Source organism: Barbatula barbatula, assembly GCF_947034865.1.
Source record: "Barbatula barbatula genome assembly, chromosome: 17".
In the NCBI taxonomy this organism is placed as follows: Eukaryota; Metazoa; Chordata; class Actinopteri; order Cypriniformes; family Nemacheilidae; genus Barbatula; species Barbatula barbatula.
In genome coordinates this window covers 1,348,354-1,366,743 of record NC_136780.1, presented here as the reverse complement: position 1 = coordinate 1,366,743, position 18,390 = coordinate 1,348,354, and the positions used below count along the sequence as shown (strand labels likewise).

The 18,390-nt window shown below is 40.4% G+C and overlaps 1 protein-coding gene across 3 annotated transcripts; it reads left to right on the top strand.

The window, feature by feature from the left end:
• Positions 1 to 584: 584 nt before the first annotated feature.
• Positions 585 to 18,067, top strand: quoa (quattro a). 3 transcript variants are annotated; one of them, XR_013787861.1, is made up of 25 exons: positions 585 to 744; positions 2,539 to 2,736; positions 3,713 to 4,922; positions 5,031 to 5,189; positions 5,571 to 5,694; positions 6,137 to 6,230; positions 6,349 to 6,435; positions 6,536 to 6,652; positions 6,957 to 7,055; positions 7,216 to 7,367; positions 8,608 to 8,746; positions 8,844 to 8,966; positions 9,049 to 9,240; positions 10,221 to 11,047; positions 11,988 to 12,237; positions 12,319 to 12,402; positions 12,485 to 12,709; positions 13,259 to 13,429; positions 14,270 to 14,447; positions 14,704 to 14,811; positions 15,494 to 15,537; positions 15,785 to 15,961; positions 16,154 to 16,371; positions 16,459 to 16,511; positions 16,615 to 18,063. XR_013787861.1 is itself a non-coding variant. In XM_079478350.1 (24 exons), the coding sequence occupies exons 1-23, from the start codon at positions 742 to 744 to the stop codon at positions 16,498 to 16,500; spliced, it is 4,977 nt and encodes a 1,658-aa protein (XP_079334476.1). In that variant the 5' UTR covers positions 585 to 741; the 3' UTR covers positions 16,501 to 16,511; positions 16,615 to 18,067. The 3 variants fall into 3 exon arrangements, 2 of the variants coding, with proteins under 2 accessions (XP_079334476.1, XP_079334475.1); XM_079478350.1 differs by lacking the exon at positions 15,494 to 15,537 and having other exon boundaries at positions 16,615 to 18,067; XM_079478349.1 differs by lacking the exon at positions 15,494 to 15,537 and having other exon boundaries at positions 16,154 to 16,511; positions 16,615 to 18,057.
• Positions 18,068 to 18,390: the final 323 nt, after the last annotated feature.

Below are 18,390 nucleotides of genomic sequence, written 5' to 3'. Positions count from 1 at the left end.
ATAATAATAATCTATAGATCACTTACATTGTGTGTCGTAAACTGTGAAAACCATAATGTTAATAATCATAAAGCTTCCTTTTTCTTTTTTACTGCATTTTAGTTTTAGAGCTTTAAACAGATCATTAAGCAATTTCAACGAGTGTTTCGGTTTGGTTGTACTTAAATAGCTTTAACAAAATGTATAATGCTTTGTGGGTTTAACTGAATATGTTTTGCTTTAAGAGGTGAATTTAGAAGTTGAAGTTTTAAAAGAGAAATCAAAATCAACTTAATAGGAAACATGTTTCAGCTTTCATAAAACATCTCATTTTGTTTTTAAGCAGATAATGAATTACTCAAAAAAGGAAAATCTCTCTCTCTCTGATGAACGGTTTTATCGTGAGCGTCTCTCTCTCTCTCTCTCTCTCTCTCTCTCTCTCTCTCTCTCTCTCTCTCCCTCTCTCTCTCTCTCTCTCTCTCTCTCTCTCTCTCTCTCTCTGTCTCTGTCTCTCTCTCTCTCTCTCTCTCTCTCTCTCTCTCTCTCTCTCTCTCTCTCTCTCTCTCTCTCTCTCTCTCTCTCTCTCTCTCTGACGAACGGTTTTATCGTGAGCGGACAGCCCTCTTTCAAAGTCAGAAAATGACCGATAGAGGAATCCTATGGATATGAAATGGATGGAATATTTTCAGTCAGACGTTCTTGTGAAATGGACTTCAGCGTGACACTGAAGCTTGACACGTGAACTGTTGAGCCGTGGCTGAAATGGTACCGTAACCCTTGTTCTGTATTCACAGCTCTGTTTATTAATCGTGTTAATGATTATAAATGTGATTTATAACCACACGTTCGTTTAACACAAAAGTAATTTCGATTTGTACGTTGATCTTATTCTCTAAGTGTGTGGTTTTAAGGAACGGACAGTACTGTACATGTGATTCCAATCAGACGGTTAACATTATGTTTTACAGCGATAAACAAAGGAAGCGGTGATTTCCTCATAACGTTCACAGGACGAGCTCTTAGACACTGTGCCAAATGATACAAAGATTAAAATCAAACACATCTCGTGTGTGTTTGTGTGTTAGATTTTCTGCTTTACAAACACACACTTTAAAGTGCCTTTCTAAAGAACACACTAACAGACACATGGACACACAAACATTATACTAAACTATATATTTGTTTAAATGTAAAAATGCAGAACGTTTAGTCTGAGTGTTCGGTTTAAGGTGTGAGGATAGAATATGGAGTTTGTACTGTACAAAATATATAAATACAATGTGTTGTAAACCCGGTTGAGAGAGAAACTGGACACTGTTGGATTGCGGGTTGAATCACTCACACACACTCTTCAGGTGGTCATGTGATTTGACGGATGGTTACTGGGGTCAGAGGTCATTTAGAGACAGTATTTCTGCAGGATATATGCAGTAAGAGGATCAGTCAGAAATACACAGACTGAAAACAGAGGATCTGATATCACAGACTGAACATATCAAACCTCGGCAGGAGTTTCTGTAAATCACTTCAGACGTGAAACAGTCAAACCTTGACCATTGAAGTGCGGTTGTGTACTTTTTATAAAACATTTTAGTTCAGTTTCAATCAGCTTTGTAATAGAAAGTGTGTTTGACTGTTTATGAACTTTAAAACAAGACAAAAAATTGTATTGGAAGACGAATCGAGATCGATCGCTGCCTTCTCTAACTTGTCTGTAAGTGTAAAACCCTGCTTGTTTGTGCTCAATCCCACCGGACAATGGGAATGTCCATGAACCCTGCAGACCCTCGTCGAGCAGCTAAATCCAGATGAGACTCAATGAGACGGTCTGAGTCTGAAGGTCAGAACACAACTCTTTGAATCTGAGACCGCCTCAGATCCCCAAAGACCGTCTCAGGACCAGCTGTCCATCTGTCTGTCTGCATGCTACTGTTTTACTTGCGTGTTCAGAAGAGCTCATCTGTCATTTTGAAGGGGTTGGTTGTCAGGGTTTTGGATGGTTTGTGGATCATGGAGTCATTGTTCCTGTATTACTTAACCTCTCTTAGTTTATCCGGCTGAAGAATATCAAGACTTCTAAACTCATTTCAATTTGCTCACAGTTTTCAGCGTCTTTATACGTGTCCGTGTGTGTAAGATCCTTGTCAGTTTCACATTTACCTGCTAACACAATGATTCATGGCACAACACATCTTTGTTGTTGTTTTCCTGTCGGGTTTGTTTTGAATGTCGTGTTTTGCTTTCCAACGCTATTTGAATTCTGAACACTGGGTTATCCGCATCAAATGAAATCTAGATATTATATACAGTAGGATGACTTTTAAGAATCTTAACTTTTGCATTGACAGCAAGTCAAATGTTTTCCAAAGCTAAAATGATCCGAATCGTTCTGAACCACGTGAAATAAGTGTTTCTCATCTCTGGAGATTTCATTTACTGTAGGCATCTCCTTAATTTGATTGATGGTTTATATTATAATAAAGGTTATCAGTATATTTAGGTTCAGGTTTTGGTACACACACACACAGTTGATGGTGTTTTATTTGTGTGTTTGATCAGAATCCAGACTCATTGGATGTGTCTATTCAGAGCTGTCTGCGTGTCCTGTATTCACCGTTTGAGGTCACGGCCCCCACTATCCTCGACCAGCTATTCCAGGTCATTGATGGTCGTTTCCACGGCGACACCCTCCAGTGTCTGACTGACTTCCTGATTCCTGCCAGACATCTGCTGGAGGCCGTACATCAGGCGGCCTGTGTGAGTGTCAGATAAAAACATGACAAATCATAACACACACTTCAAATCAGACTCAATCTCTCACACTATTAGACCAAAATATGATCTATCTGTAACGAGAGAGACTCACAATTCTGAGTTCTGACCTTAAATGTTATTTAAATTCCCTGGTACAGAATGTACATTATTAGGTTTAGTCATACATACAGTGTGTTATAGAATTGACAACATTCAAGATGGGATAGTTCATCCAAAAATGAAAAACCTGTATACATTTTATTTTTCCAATGAACACAGAGAAAGATATTTGGATGAAATGATCATCCACTACCAGTGTAGAATGTACAGGTATGAAATGAGCGTAATCTAATGATTAAATTATGATAGAATTTATTATCCTTCTGTTTCTCAATGAATAAAAACTGAATAGATATGTTACAGAAAAAGTAAATTTGAACATCAAATTAAATTGAGGAATAGAGAAATCTCGACTTTAAGAGAGAACTTCGTAATGCAGTTCTCTAGACTGAATGTTAGGTCAAGGAGTCGTCCTGCTCAGGTGTTCTTCAGGAGCTCTTAAACTGTCATTATGGGATGTCTTTACATCAATTTTCAGTTAATGAGCCGGTAATGGTTTATTGCTTCATTTACTTGTTTGCAGATCCTCACTGTCCTTCCAAAGCCTCAGATGTCCAAATTCACTGTTCAGGAAATGAAATCTTTAATCTTTTTAAACGATTAAACACTGTGCTGACAAAGTTGACAAGCACTTTTTAACACTTTTGAATGGTTAGATATTTGCAAAACCCAGTGACAAACGTGAAGGTTGAACAATAATAATGATTTAAAATTTAACTTGAAATATGGAGATATGAGGTTTCAGATGGACAGCTTTATCTTACTTAACTTTTTATCTTTAAATCTGTCAATAATCTGAGATAAATGTATTGACATTTGGCGTTATGTGATTTAATTTGCGCATGTTTGTTCCGGACAGGCTCCGTATTCCGAGAGGGTTTTCTGTTGTGCTGGCTGGCCGTTGTGTTTACACGAGCGTGTCGTGATCCATCTTGCTCCCATCAACCCTTTGCTGCTCAGACCGGGAGATTTCTACCTACAGGTTGTGCCCTTCGGGAACCAGGCGGCTCGTATTGTGATCCAAAGTCTCCTGGAAAAGGAGGAACGTGAACTAGAGGAGACCCCCATATACGAGACCTCGTACACCAGCATCTTCACGGAGAACTGGCTTAAAGAGCTCAACGCCGGGAGACATGGAACACATCTCGCTCGCTGCGTTCTCAAAACCCAGCGGGGTGTAGTCAAGGTTCCCTGGGAGGAGGTGGCCAACCCTGAATTTGTGGAGACGACTCAGAGCATGGCCTCCGCTGCTCCTTCAAACCAAACGGATTCGAGTTTGCGCTGTCCGTCCGCCAGCACTTTTGCTTACTCCGTCGAGACTAGGATTCGGCCCGCGAAGGATGGAATAGCTGTGTCCTTACGACTGGTAGACAGCAGCAAAGCCGTTGAAATGGATCCGGCTCAGTCCGGGATGAGACCGGTGGGCTGGGTGTCTCCAAACACGTGGGACAGCAGAAGTAAAAGCCGTTTTGTGGGCAATCGTGAAGAAACCCAAGGGACATGGTCTCAACCCCTCACTCCTTTGCTAAGATCAAACCAAAAAGGTTCTGGCGGTGACCGGATGGCGTGTGTACGGACCGTCAGATTCGCAGAAGACCCTTGTACACCCTGCATGCAGAGGAAACATGGAAAAGGGACCCAAGTCCTAGAATGTCGGTATAGAAAGTCCTACACGGAGGCACAGGAGAAACCCATCAACTCCCAGAGAGGACCAGAACCTTCATATGAATCTCTGACCGAGCACAGAAACCTTCAGAAACCTGCCTGGGAAACTCCAGCGTCCTGCAGAACATCAGAAATGTGCCAGCAGAGCAACAGCGGTTATTCCTCCAGCCGAGAATGGACTGAGGATCTTTCTCAAGACAGCGTTAAAGAAACGGCCAGTTTTCCTCCACCCGTGGTCGGGACATCAGAGAAATGTCAGATTGTTGTTCAAGGACAAGCAAACGATGTGGACAGAAACAGCTGCTTGGACATGATTCCACGGCTTCACGTGGTGCCGGGGAGGAACGCCATGACGTTTGGACTCGTGTCTCCAAAGGTGAACAGAAGACGACTGCTGAAGCAAGGTTTGCACGACATTTGAACCATATTAGATAAATGTGATATGTGTAATATAAATGATTAACATATGATCATGATCGTTTTTTGTTTTTAACACGTATGTCTGTTTGTAGATGATCCTAAGGACTCAGAAACGTCCTCCTCTCTTGGACCACAGATCTCCAACATCTCAGCTCAGAATAACATACAAAATAACCTGGAGAACTCAGCATCCACACCATCTCCTCTTAAAGCTGACGCTCTCCTTTATTTAGGAATAGCCTGTCTTACAGGTAAACACAAAAGTAAAAAAACGACACGACAGCGGCTGTTTCTAATGCTCAAACTGTCAGTCAAACTGATTTGGCCAGGCGAGAGAGTCTTAACAAACACACAGTAACCTGCCAACCTATCCTTTAAATCTGATTGGTTGACTGGAATGTTGACCAATGAATGATCCCGAAATATCTCTCTCATTTGACTAAATTTAAAAACCCATCAGCGTTTTTCGGTTAAAATATTTCAAATTCACATTTCATGTCCACTTTTTTTCTCATGTGGTGAGTAGCCGTGTAATATGCGGGATAATGTACAAGCAGCCGGCTGTTATCACAGAAATAAGCCCCTTCAGTGTGATCGAAACGTCATGATCTAACATGTCATCTGTTGACCAGGCGGTCAGGACCGATCAGGCAGAGGCGTTTTGGAGATGAATGGAGATTATCAGGTCTGGAGTTCTGCACTGATCTCAAGTCAGGAGCTCTGTAAACTATTACTGTACCTCCACATCATCAGCAGGTACAACACACCCCATCCACACGATCTACTTTCTGTGATATATTCACTTTTATCCTGTCAAATATCTACAAAAGTTCAAAGTGAATCGACCAGGAATAAGGTTTGTTTATGTAGCTCAACTGGTACAACATCATGCTAGTCGAGCCAAGGTCTTCCCAGGGGAATAAATATATATATACTCAGTTTTTCTAAATGTCTTATTTCTAGGTATGTGTTGGTAAAATGATCATTACTACTAAATATGACTAAACCAGCATGCTAATCCTCACCCTTCATGTTTTATCTATTTTGGAAACATTTGTGCATAAAACATGTGGTCGACTTTGGCAAAACAGTGTTTGGTCATTTATAACACTACATTGTTTCTTCTATTCCCTAAGTGGTTTAAAGATACAACGTTTCAACCTGACAGTGACAAACTGTTACATTGTATATTTTTTAGGAAAGAGATGAAAGATGATGGCATGACGATAGTGTTTGATGCACGGAAGACACCGCTTCACCCAGAGTTTATCAAAGCTCTGCTGATGGTCCAGGTGAGTACAAACACATTTCCTTCAGATTCTCATGTAAACCTTATCAATTCTGTATTCCGGTTGTGTTAACCCTTATTTGTGCATTTGAATCTCTTCGGTCTCTAAATCTTGTTCACAGGAGCTCAATCCTCACGCTTTGCATTGGGTTCTACTGCTGGTTAATAAAGACAGCGGCCACATCCATGAGAAAAGACCTGCTGTAACGGTCAGAAAGAGTTTAGCAGAGTTTGCTCCTCTACTAAAATAAATGTGAGCGAAATCTTTCGATGAATGCAACAAAAGACTGTGATCTCCACCCCGTGCAGATGGAAACCTTGAGCTCACTCAAAGCTCTTTATAAACTTGTGGACGTCCATCAACTGACCGCGGCCCTGCAGGGATCTTTACCTTACAATCACACTCATTGGATAGAAATCCATCAGGTATGATCATGTCGAGAGCTTTTCCTACCGCATTAATGTTTCTGACGTGTCTTCATATTGAACCGTCCGACTGCAGTTGGTGTTGTAATAAAATAAAATGTTGTACTTTCATGTTTCTAACATCAGAATAAATGTTCTTGTAGCACAGCTGAGGTCGCAGCAAAGTCAGGGATTTAATTCCCATCGATTCCCATTTGATGTAATAAAAGATATAACTTGAATGCATTGTACGTCGCTTTGGATAAAAGCACCTGTCAACTGTGTAAATGTAAGCGTACAATAATAAACAGCTTTTGCTTTACAGAAACTGTATCCGTTCGTGTCAGACCTGCGGGACGCGTCGGCTCTGTTAACAGAAGCCATAAAGAAACTAGAAGGCGTTCATAAAATTGACACAGTGCAGGTAATTGTTCTGATTTCATCTGCTCTTCTTCAGTCGAACATTAACTTCTGTCAGATGGGGAGGAGGTGATGCTGCCCTCATTCAGAGGTAATGCTGAGAGCACTTTACATAATGACAGTTAGCAAATCATCGTGTGTTTGTGTCTGTGTGTGTATATCAGGACGTGCAGCAATGCATTCTGGAACAGAGAGCGCTGATGAAGAATGTGCTTGAGGATGCCCGATTGGTTGCCCTGCAAAGGGGAGGCGGGGCCATGCTGGCAAGGCTGAGATGGGAAACTGATATTAGGTCATCAAACAGCGAACACAGCTGGTAACTGCACATACACACTCGTCATGTCATTTACACACATGCACGCGCACACACACATGCACACACACACACATCATGTCATTTACATACATGCACGCGCACACACATGCACACACACACACATCATGTCATTTACACACATGCACGCGCACACACACTTCATGTCATTTACAAACATGAACACGCACACCCACGCACACACACGCACACACACACACACACATCATGTCATTTACACACATGAACGCGCACACGCATGCACACACACATCATGTCACTTACACACATGCACGCGCACACACATGCACACACACACACACACACACATCATGTCATTTACACACATGCACGCGCACACACACTTCATGTCATTTACAAACATGAACACGCACACCCACGCACACACACACACACACACACACACACACACACACACATCATGTCATTTACACACATGAACGCGCACACGCATGCACACACACATCATGTAATTTATACACATGCACGCGCACACACATGCACACACAACCATCGTGTCATTTACACACATGCACGCGCACACACACTTCATGTCATTTACAAACATGAACACGCACACACACGCACACACACACATCATGTCATTTACACACATGAACGCGCACACGCATGCACACACACACGTCATGTCATTTACACACATGCACACATGAACACACATGTAATGTCATTTACTCACGTGCACACGCATACACATGTACACACACACACGCACGCACGCACACACACACACACACACACACACATCATGTCATTTGCACAAAGGCATGCGCATGCGCATGCGCACACACACACACACACACACACATCATGTAATTTACACAAATGCGCACACACACATACGTCATGTCATGTCATTTACTACAAACACACATACACACACATGCAGGCAGTCACTACACACACAAACACACCATCAGATGTCATGATTGAGCAATTATACCAACTTAAATCACTATAAACATGTGTTTCCATTTGACCAAGAAGTGTATTTACACATTTCATAAATTATTTTGAAATACAGTTCCAACCATTTAAAAGTTTACAGCCGATTTGACAAATGTCATTACCACAATATTATCAAGATTTGATCCAAAAATGGGGTAACGTTTTCTGATTGTACAAAATAGTTTCTATTAAGATTTTATAATTGTATCAGTAAAAGTTTTGAGGTGATTAGTATATTACTGTATACCTGCAGTGAGGTGATAGACACAGTCACTCATCTGTATAATGCGATGGAGGAACAGGTGCATGTGCTCGCAAGGAAATCCAACATGTCTCTGCAACACCTGGACTTCCTGTTACAGCTCCGAGAAATGGAGAGCAGATTAACCACGGTACCATCACACACCTGAAATATACACCACAGCGACCAATGAAAAATACATCTAAAAGGATCCAAACGCTCACATTTCTCTGTCTGTCGGTCTGTAGATTAAGGAATGGTTTGACACAGAAGGAGAGAAGCGTCTCCAGCAGGCTGAGACTGTGGATGACTCCAGTGATAAAATTCAGCAAACACTGCAGAGCTTCAATGCTTTTCTCACTGAAGCAAATGTATGTTTAACCACTCATTGACATCTCTCACCGTTCGATGACTGTCACAGGATTCTCTTTGCTTTTTCTAATTAAATATTAGGAGCGCAAGCATCAGGCTATGAGGTTAGTGTCAGACGCAGAGAACGTGAAGGGGCCGAACTATCCCGAGACGGAGGTGTTTCACAGAATGGTGTCCACCTTTAAATCCAGCCTGAATGACTTTCTGACGCGAGCCGAACTGTGTTGTGAAGAGCTCGGCACCATGGTTTACATCTGCCACTTCTGCGAGAGGGTACGACCTAAAGATTTTATTTACTTATGTAAGACTCCGTGTCTTTAAAGAAGAGAGCTTCTGAAACGTGCTTATGTTACAACTTTGATCATACAGGTGATGTATATACAGTCGCATCATTACAGAACCGAAACACGTTGTCAGATTTGACATTTTGAACTCTCAGACTGGCATTTGATGACTCCAGTTATGACTGTAGGGTTATGTGTTTGTGTGTATGAATGATTGACAGTAAATTACATCGTGGCAATGGAACTGATACGGCAGATGGGAGTGTGCTGCCATCTAGTGTACTCTTACATGAACTACTTAAAAAATTAAATCAATAAACACAATTACTTTTCAATCTGAAATTCATATTAAACTGTACATAGGTATATACATATGTATACATTTATTAAAAATTGAGTTCATGTGACTTGTATTAGCGGGGTGACGGAGTAAAATACTAATTAAATAGCATCATTCCAGTGTTAGTTCATAAAAGGACAAACCCAAGTGTTTGGGTAAATTAACCTACGAAATGTTTATATTTGACCCAACAATAGGTTAAACCAACAAGCAAAGTTTGTGTAACTCAATGGCATGGTTTGTCCCTTTTTAACCCAACACTGGGTAGAAAACAAAATATTTACAGTTTACTTACATTTGACATTATAAATGTCAAAATAAAAGACATTATTAGCATTTACAGGCCTAAACTGTGTGTTATCTAACTTTTTTTTATATTATTAAACGTTATCAAACATTTATCAAAACTTTTGTTATCATTATTTAATGCTGCAAAATACGTCTTTACTTAATAACTAAAGTTTTTCTGTTGAAATGAATTCTGCGAAGGTTTTACATTTCCTCTTTGAAGGATTATGATGCACTTTAACCTTTATGATAAATAAACAATAAAAGCATTAGTGTTTATGCGAGTATTGATCTTTGAAAATATGAATATTAATAAATGTGACCCTAATCAATGTTTTCAGGCTTCGGCTGTGGCCAGTGACTGTCGGCGGTTTTTGGAGCAAGAACAATTATGTTGCTCTTCGGATCAAGCGAGCTGGACTCATCTTCGGACGTACCTGCAGAGGTTAGATGAGTTCTCTGCCGAGCACTTTCAGGACGTGAGAGAGCAGGCGTGCTGTCTGTCTACTCCCAGGGCTCTGCAGGTGTGGGACGCCGCCTGGATTCACTATCAGGAGGTCAGACAACCGCTGGAGGACAAACTGATGCTTCTAGAAGCCCAGCACCTTTCTACCCTCACAGTCTCACCTGATGGACGTCACTCTGATTGGCTGGAGATGGTGCCAGGTGAGAGGTCGGAGCCTGGATTACCCCTGGAAGCACCAGTGGCACAGGACAGTGACCCGCCGGTGTTTGAGAGGTCAGAGAGCCGGGCGAGTCGAGCGAGAGACAGCATTCACGGCACCGTCAGCTGCTTCAACTTCAGGTCAGAACACAAAAGCAGGAAAGTGTCCAAACCGGGGCACAGGGCGAAGGAGAATACTGCGGAGTGTGTTCAGAGAGGCAAACATCAGAAAACCATCGCAGGGTCGGGGACGGTGGGCTGCCAGTGGTTTCCATGGCAACATGCAGGAAACAAAAAGAGCAGCAAAGGTTCCAGCGGTGCCGAGCGGCGAATCACAGATGCAACGTTTTCACAGAATCAGCAGCAGGTCGCGCAGCGGAACCAGGACTCGCACAACAGCAGCTTGTGCTCCGAGACGCCCTGTGAGGAGACAGAAAGAGTTCAAGATGTGTGTGCGCTTGGAGAAAACACATCGTCCACTTCAGAGAGCCCCAGCCGAACCATGTGAGTAATACAGCAGTATTCTCACGACCCTAACACTTTAATTCACGATATCACACAGCTTTCTTTACATGATCCGTTCAAATTCAGAAGAATAAGATCCAACGTTCGGCCTGACATTATATCCTATAAAAAACCTCTCGTCACGGAAATACTTTACATTACAGAAGTTAAATGTAACTCATGTTAAACATCAAGACTTCAGATCATACACATAGGGGCGGACCCCTGACAGTAACTTCAATGCTAGAGGTGTCTTGATCGAAAACAATTTACGCTGACATATCTTAAAATATCTAAGTGAGATTAAGTTTTTCTCGAGATGCACACCAGTAATGTTTTTTAAAACGACAAGGCCTAGTCCTTACACTTACAAGTACTGTGTCTTTCAAATGATGTACTGATGGTGCTGATGGTGATATATGTACCATGTGTTAGGCTATGTCATTATTATGTCAGAGAAACACATACCACAGCACTATGGACTCTATCAAAGATGATTTTTCTTTCAAATAAAGAAATATTGGAAATACTAAAGCTGAGTTCTGAGATTTCATTAATGATCAATTTAGTCTCAAATGTTTCTCCTAAAATTGCCTGGAAGAAATAAAAATTGCTAAAATCCATGAACGAGGTGAAAAATGAACGTAGATTGTAGAGGTCAAATCATCTGTATTTGGGTCAATTTGATGAGAAATGTTTGAGTTCATATTGAGATCAATAATATTGACAAATCTGAGCTCAGTTTGACAGACTGTTGACATCTCTTCTCAAACTCTATGACGGAGACATTTGTCGGATTTCTGACTCTTTTTCTCAGGAGAATTATCTGAGATGCAGATGAGGTTTCTATTTGCTCTCCATTTAATCTTACTGATGTTAAATAATCGAGATATTAAAGAAAGCTCATCTGATTTTTCTTATGGAATGATTTTGATGTCAGGAAGTTGCATCGCATCACAGAGGAGCTTCTGCTGACGGAGGTGGAGTACGTGCGATCTCTGGGCTATATTTTGACTCATTACTTCCCCCTGCTGGCCCGACCTGACGTCCCTCAGGATCTGCGCGGTCAGCGCGGACGGATCTTCGGTAACCTGGAGAAACTCTACGAATTCCACAGTCAGAACTTCCAGCAGGACCTGGAGGCGTGTCGAGCTGAACCTCTGGGAGTCGGCCGCTGTTTCCTCCATCACGTAAGACCGTTCCTCAATTACACCATTTTTCACCGAGCTTGAATATCACACAAATGTCTGTTTACCCTTGTGTTCAAACAGAAAGAGAGTTTTGGACTCTATGCTCTTTACAGCAAGAATAAACCTCAGTCTGACACTCTCATCCAGCATCACAAATACTTCAAGGTGAAAAGTCCTCAACAGAGAGAAATGAAATGTCCATTTTTAAGAAAAATGCAGTCTGCTAGACGTTTCTTCTCTTTCTCAGCGGAAACAGATGGAGTTGGGTGACAGTATGGATCTGTCCTCCTATCTTCTGAAGCCGGTTCAGAGGATCAGTAAATACAGTCTCTTGCTTCAGGAGATCCTGGAGGACTGTGTGTCCGATCAAAGCGAGGAGAGACAGGAGATACAAGCAGCTTTAGACGTGGTCCGGTTTCAGCTGCGACACGGAAATGATCTGCTCACCATGGACGCCATCAGAGACTGTGATGTTAGTCATGATGTTAATGTGATCTTCTCTTTTAAACCGCATTCTCTATTCATCCTCACGTTGTTCGAAACCTGTATGTGAGTCTTTCTTCGGTGGGACACAAAAGAAGATATTCTGTGAGTTTGTGTTCATTGTGTTGTTTGGTTATCAATATTCTCAAAATATCTTCTTTTGTGTTCTGCAGACGAAAGAAACTCATACGGGTTTAAAATGACATTTTGGTCGAACTATCCCTTTAAATAAATCGATCAAAATGTTATTTATAAAGCCACAGAGTGAACCAAAGTGCTGTACAATTCCATACAGTAGTACAATATAAAATAGAAGAAACGAAAAGATCGGAGAAAAAAAATACAATCAACTATGTAAGACCAATAAAATTGTAGAAATAGTAATAAAAGAGAAAACATCCAGTCCTAAAAATAATTTACATGTTAGCAACAAACAAATATGTCATAAGGTGAGTTTTAAACATGATAACAGATGCAAACATTATAATAGACACAGATAAATGTGGACTTTTTTGTTTGTTTGATCTTTTTTCTGCAGTTGAATCTGAATGAGCAAGGTCAGCTGATTCGTCAAGATGAATTCTGGGTGATTTTCCGCAAGAAACGCTCCCTCCGGCGTATCTTCCTCTTTCAAGACGTCATTCTCTTCACCAAGACCAAAAAAAATGAACGTGGGGACGATGTGTATGTTTACAAACTGTCTATCAAGGTATACACGTAATATTGTTATTTTTTCTCACCTGATCAATATTTATTTGCATTTACATTAGAAGGCCGTTTACACGAGACCGTTGCAAGTAAAAGCGCAAAAAGAAATATGAGTTTTGGCTGTCCGTTTAAACGAAAACTGCGTTTTAGGGGAATGAAAACACAAACTTTTGAGAACGCGTTTTAAAGTGCAAGTTTTTGAAAACGAAGCCGTACTCGTTGGGAACCCCGAAAACGCAAGAATGAGAAAATGATGACATCACAGGGATGCGTATTACACGTTCAGTCTGAACAAAAATGGCGGCATCAGTGCTGCATGTTTGTGCCGTGTGACATAGTTTTTCATAATTTCTCCAGCAAAAAGTAGATTTACTGTACCACTATAACCGACAAAGTATATAAAAAGCGCTTTTAGATTAAAACAGTGTGTGCAGATGTGAGCAAGAACAGAGGGTTTCATTATAGCGCATCCCCTGGCGTGGCATGCATAATACATAGTTTTTATAAGGTCTGTGTAAATGCAGATCGTTTTGATAACGCTGTCGTGTGTATGTGAAACTTTTCAAAAACGCATTAAGGATACGCTTCTATCCAAGGCCACTTACAAAGTAGGGAAAACGATAGAAGATATTTGTGCAACAAAAGAACATCAATGGTCTGAGTTAACCTCCCGCAGTATACGAAGCTAAGAATTTCTGGGGTTTTTTTAGGGGTGGTAGTTTATCATTATAAACCAAATTAACTCTTAATGAGAAGGCAATATGCAAGTATATATTTGGCGTAATTCTACAAATAAGAGTTTTTCTCGCAGTAAATGAGGCAACTTTTATGTTTTCTGTAGACCTGTGAGATTGGCATGACACAGTCCTGCGGACAAAGAGGATTGTCTTTTGAGATCTGGTTCAGGAGGAGACGATCGCAGGACACGTACATCCTACAAGCGCCTACACACGAACTCAAAGAGGCCTGGACCAGAGACCTTGAACAAATACTGTGGGAACAAGCGCTGAAGAGCCGAGGTCAGAGAGAAATCTAAATTCTCTCATCATTTATTCCGCCTCATGTGATTGTAATCCTGTATGTGACTCCTAATAAATGAAGACGGAAAGTCATGTTTGGAATAGCACGAGGGTGAATAAATGATGAATTTTCATTTTTGTGTGAACTATCCCTTTAAAGGGGTTTATCGGTATTGTCACATGTAAAGTGAGTGAACTATACTGTATGTCTGTGTTAATTTGTGATGTGTTGAATATATGAATGTGCATGTTTCAGAGTTGAGAAGACAGGAGCGAGTGTTTATGGGAATGGGCTGGAAACCAAGTGTTGACATTCGTGCAGCCAATAACAATCAAATAACGAACGGTGACATCACAGGAAGAGGTATTTATCAACCCATCAAAAATAAAATTCCTCTACGATACTAATAACATCTCTTATAGCCATTTACGATGCATTTTAGGGTTAAAAATATCCAATTTAAGGGTGTATGATCAGTTGGAAAGGTGGGCTGGACACGTTACATGATTCCCACGAACAGAAAACATTGATCGTTAACATAATCCAAATTTTAATTCAGCTAATAAATGTCTTCTAAAGTGAAAATATTTTTATAAGATTTCTATTGATACGATGCATATCCATGGAAATATACATATATGTACATTATACATAGAAATAAATGTGGTAAAATCTCATTGGTTGTCCTATGTATATTTCATCACAAGACACATAAGAACCAATGAGATTCAACCTTATTTGACTTTCTAGAAACTTTAAAACAATAGTTACAGTAGCATATTTGTAATGAAAATAGCACATACACATGGGAGACGTCCATTTGATGTCATCTCCTGTCAGATGTCATATAGACATCTAGAAGATGTCTGTAAGATGTTTATGATTAGAATGAATGTAAAACTGACTTTTCTACGACGTTTCTCAGATGCTTTTGCACATCAGATGTCTTCCAGCTCTTTAGCAGACATCTTACAGACGTACCTGTGCTTTAGACCCAAAACAATTCCCAACATCTCTATTCTGTCGCTCTCTTCTATCTCTTCAGGTAGTTTTGGTTGTGCCAGTGGCTCAACTCACAGACTGTGTCAGGTGCGACTTGACTCATAAATGTACGCTTTATGTGTAAACTAATTTGCTATTGGCGTTGGTGAGCATTAGCTGTAGTGTGATTAGCGCTTAACGCTTGCGTGTTTGCTCCGCCCACTGACAAATGCACCGGCTGGCTGAGGCTTCATCTCAAAATCATTTACACAACTGCCTTCAATTCCTTTCGTATAATACGGATTATTCTCAGAAAAATCTTGGTTTTTTTCATCGGTGTGACGTGTTCTAACAGAAACTGTAGGAGAATTGAAAACGCCCAATCGTCTGGTGTCCAGCCTTCAAAGGGGTGTGGCATTCCCACGGCCAGATTCTATTGGCTCGGGCAGCAGCACGTCCACCGCAGGCAGCTACACGTCATCATCGTCTGGACGGGGCTCCATGTCACCAAGCGCCTACCTTGGAAAATATGGTACTAAACTGTTTATGTTTTCAACTTTTTGTCAGACACATTCAGTTTTACATTTCACGATCGTGTCACTATTCTGGACTTATTTGTGCTCCATTTTGCTCACGTGGAAGTCTAATAAAATCGATGCGTTTGCTTATTTCGATCAATCTTTTTTTCACAAATGTCTCTAATCTCCTTTAATTCTGTTGGCAGATGTGATGGATTGTCATGCAGAAAACAGAGCTCTGTTTAGGGGTCCAGAAGGCAATCGTCTCACAGTAAGGAGAGCGTCTGTTTCTTCATTGGTTCACTCCAGAACTTCCGGTCCAACGTCTCCGGCTCACGTTCTGAAATACAGCTCACCTGCTCTGTCCAGAAGAAAGATGTCAGCAGGATTCATTCCACTGACAGATGCTCCCAACCCTCTCAAGGTTACACGCACCAAATCCTGGTTTGATAATGTCTGTCCTAAATCTGCACGAAATATTCTGTCTGATTTTCTTTTTATTCTCTTTCAGTTTCAAGAGTCAATTCGATCTAAGTTATCTACCAACGTTTAGCTTTGATATTGGTAAGTAAAAAACTCATCCAGTTTAAATTCCTGCTGTCTGTAACCACACACCTTTAGAAAAATAAGTGTTATGGATGACTCTAATGATGCCACATTTTCACAGGCCTGAAAACATCTCAACGATGAAGTATCTGACCTCGGGCGTGCCAACAGGAACCCCTAGACTTACTTTAACATTTAGACACATCTGCTTCTACACTGCACGGGCCAGATGAGATATCAGAATGTATTGTTAAGAAATGATGTTGTCAGTCATTGCTGTCGATTTTAATGACTGAATTACATCAATATCTTTAATAGTCATTTTCAATAGTCATTAGCAGATGCATTTTAAGTTACTCAAACAACTTACAAGACTACTAAAGACAGATAGTCCACATGGAGGTCAAGGACTCAAATGTGACTGAATCTCTCTACAGGTCTGAGATTATTGTACCTGGAGTTGTCACAACACCATCCCGAAATTTTACCACCATGGCCCATCACATGGACTTTGAGCCAGTTTCCAAATTCCGTTATAAAATGCACTGTAACCTACTGCTTCGCAGGGCTTGTTGCGTTTATAAAACGGTTATTTTGTGTACGTAGCAAGATTTCATAATATAAAGTAAATAAAATGATATTTAGGCTATGTAATGCGGTCAGCTTTAATAAATCGGGTTATTTTATAACGGCTTTGAACTCGACTTCAATCAGAATCAAGGACCAGATCTGTACTTTTTATAAGTCAGTTTTGGTTCCGCAAGAAATAATTGAAGCTGTGTCCCAAATGACATACTATACACTTACTACTCAACCATGTGATGTGTGTATTTTAGAGTAGTATCGTCCCAACTGGAATACTAAACCATTTTGTACTAACCGTAAGTATATCCGTTTCCCATCGGTTTCCCAGCAAATGACGTCAATCGCAAGGCACAATGCGTGTGAATAAAAATCAAGTCGTACATTGTACATTTAATGTAATTTTTTATGTGTTTGGTCCAGCATTACTTTGGTCATCATCAGATTGAAGCACTATCACTGCGCCTGAAAACTTTGTTCGAGCAGCATCTCAAAGCGGAAAAGGCGTCCGTTGAGTGCGTGAAGTGTCCCAAGGTCCACACTTCACTTTTTTGGTTGAAAAAGTGCATCATCAGGGCACTTCTTCTTAAAGAATTTTCAATGTGAACGCACTACTCACACTAGACTACAAAATGACGTGGAACAGTGCAAAAGTGCACGACCTTGAGTCAAAAGATCTTATAAGAACTATGGAATCATGAAGAACTGTGCGATTATTTGGGTTGAATGAGGAAATTCTGACAAGGTGGAAGAGATTAGGGTAAAGATAAAGATATTTACAGTATACTGTATACATCACGTTAACAGAACTGCTTAGAATCTTTGTATGAATATTATGTCATTTTCAGGGGTTTTATACAGCATGTGATGATTGTTACATAAAGTATAATATAATAGTGTTCTACTTAATGCCATTTGTGGAGATTAAAAATGTAAAATTGTACTATTTAAAAGATTTATTGCAAATAAATGGTAAATGGCAATATTTATTTATGTTTTGCATGTGTCAGTCTATGTTTTATGATGGATACGATAGATAGACAAACAGATGAACAGAAAAAAAATATTGAAAAAAGTTATTTTCAACCCAGGTCAAAAAGGACAATCCAAACGCTTGGGGTAAACTAACACGGAAAATGCCTGTATGGATTAAAACAGCCCAACAGAACTGTAGGTTATAAACTATCAATATTTGACCCAACTTTAGATTACCAACAAACAACCCATCATTTTACAGATAGATAGATGTACAGAACATAGATAGATATTAACTATCAACTTTACAGATGGAGGTACACGTGTACAGGGTTGTGTG

Coding starts and splice junctions, on each gene's coding strand:
- quoa (XM_079478349.1), top strand. Junction 6,231..6,348: donor AAGCTCTGCTGATGGTCCAG/GTGAGTACAAAC, acceptor TCTTGTTCACAG/GAGCTCAATCCTCACGCTTT. Junction 12,238..12,318: donor GCCGCTGTTTCCTCCATCAC/GTAAGACCGTTC, acceptor GTGTTCAAACAG/AAAGAGAGTTTTGGACTCTA.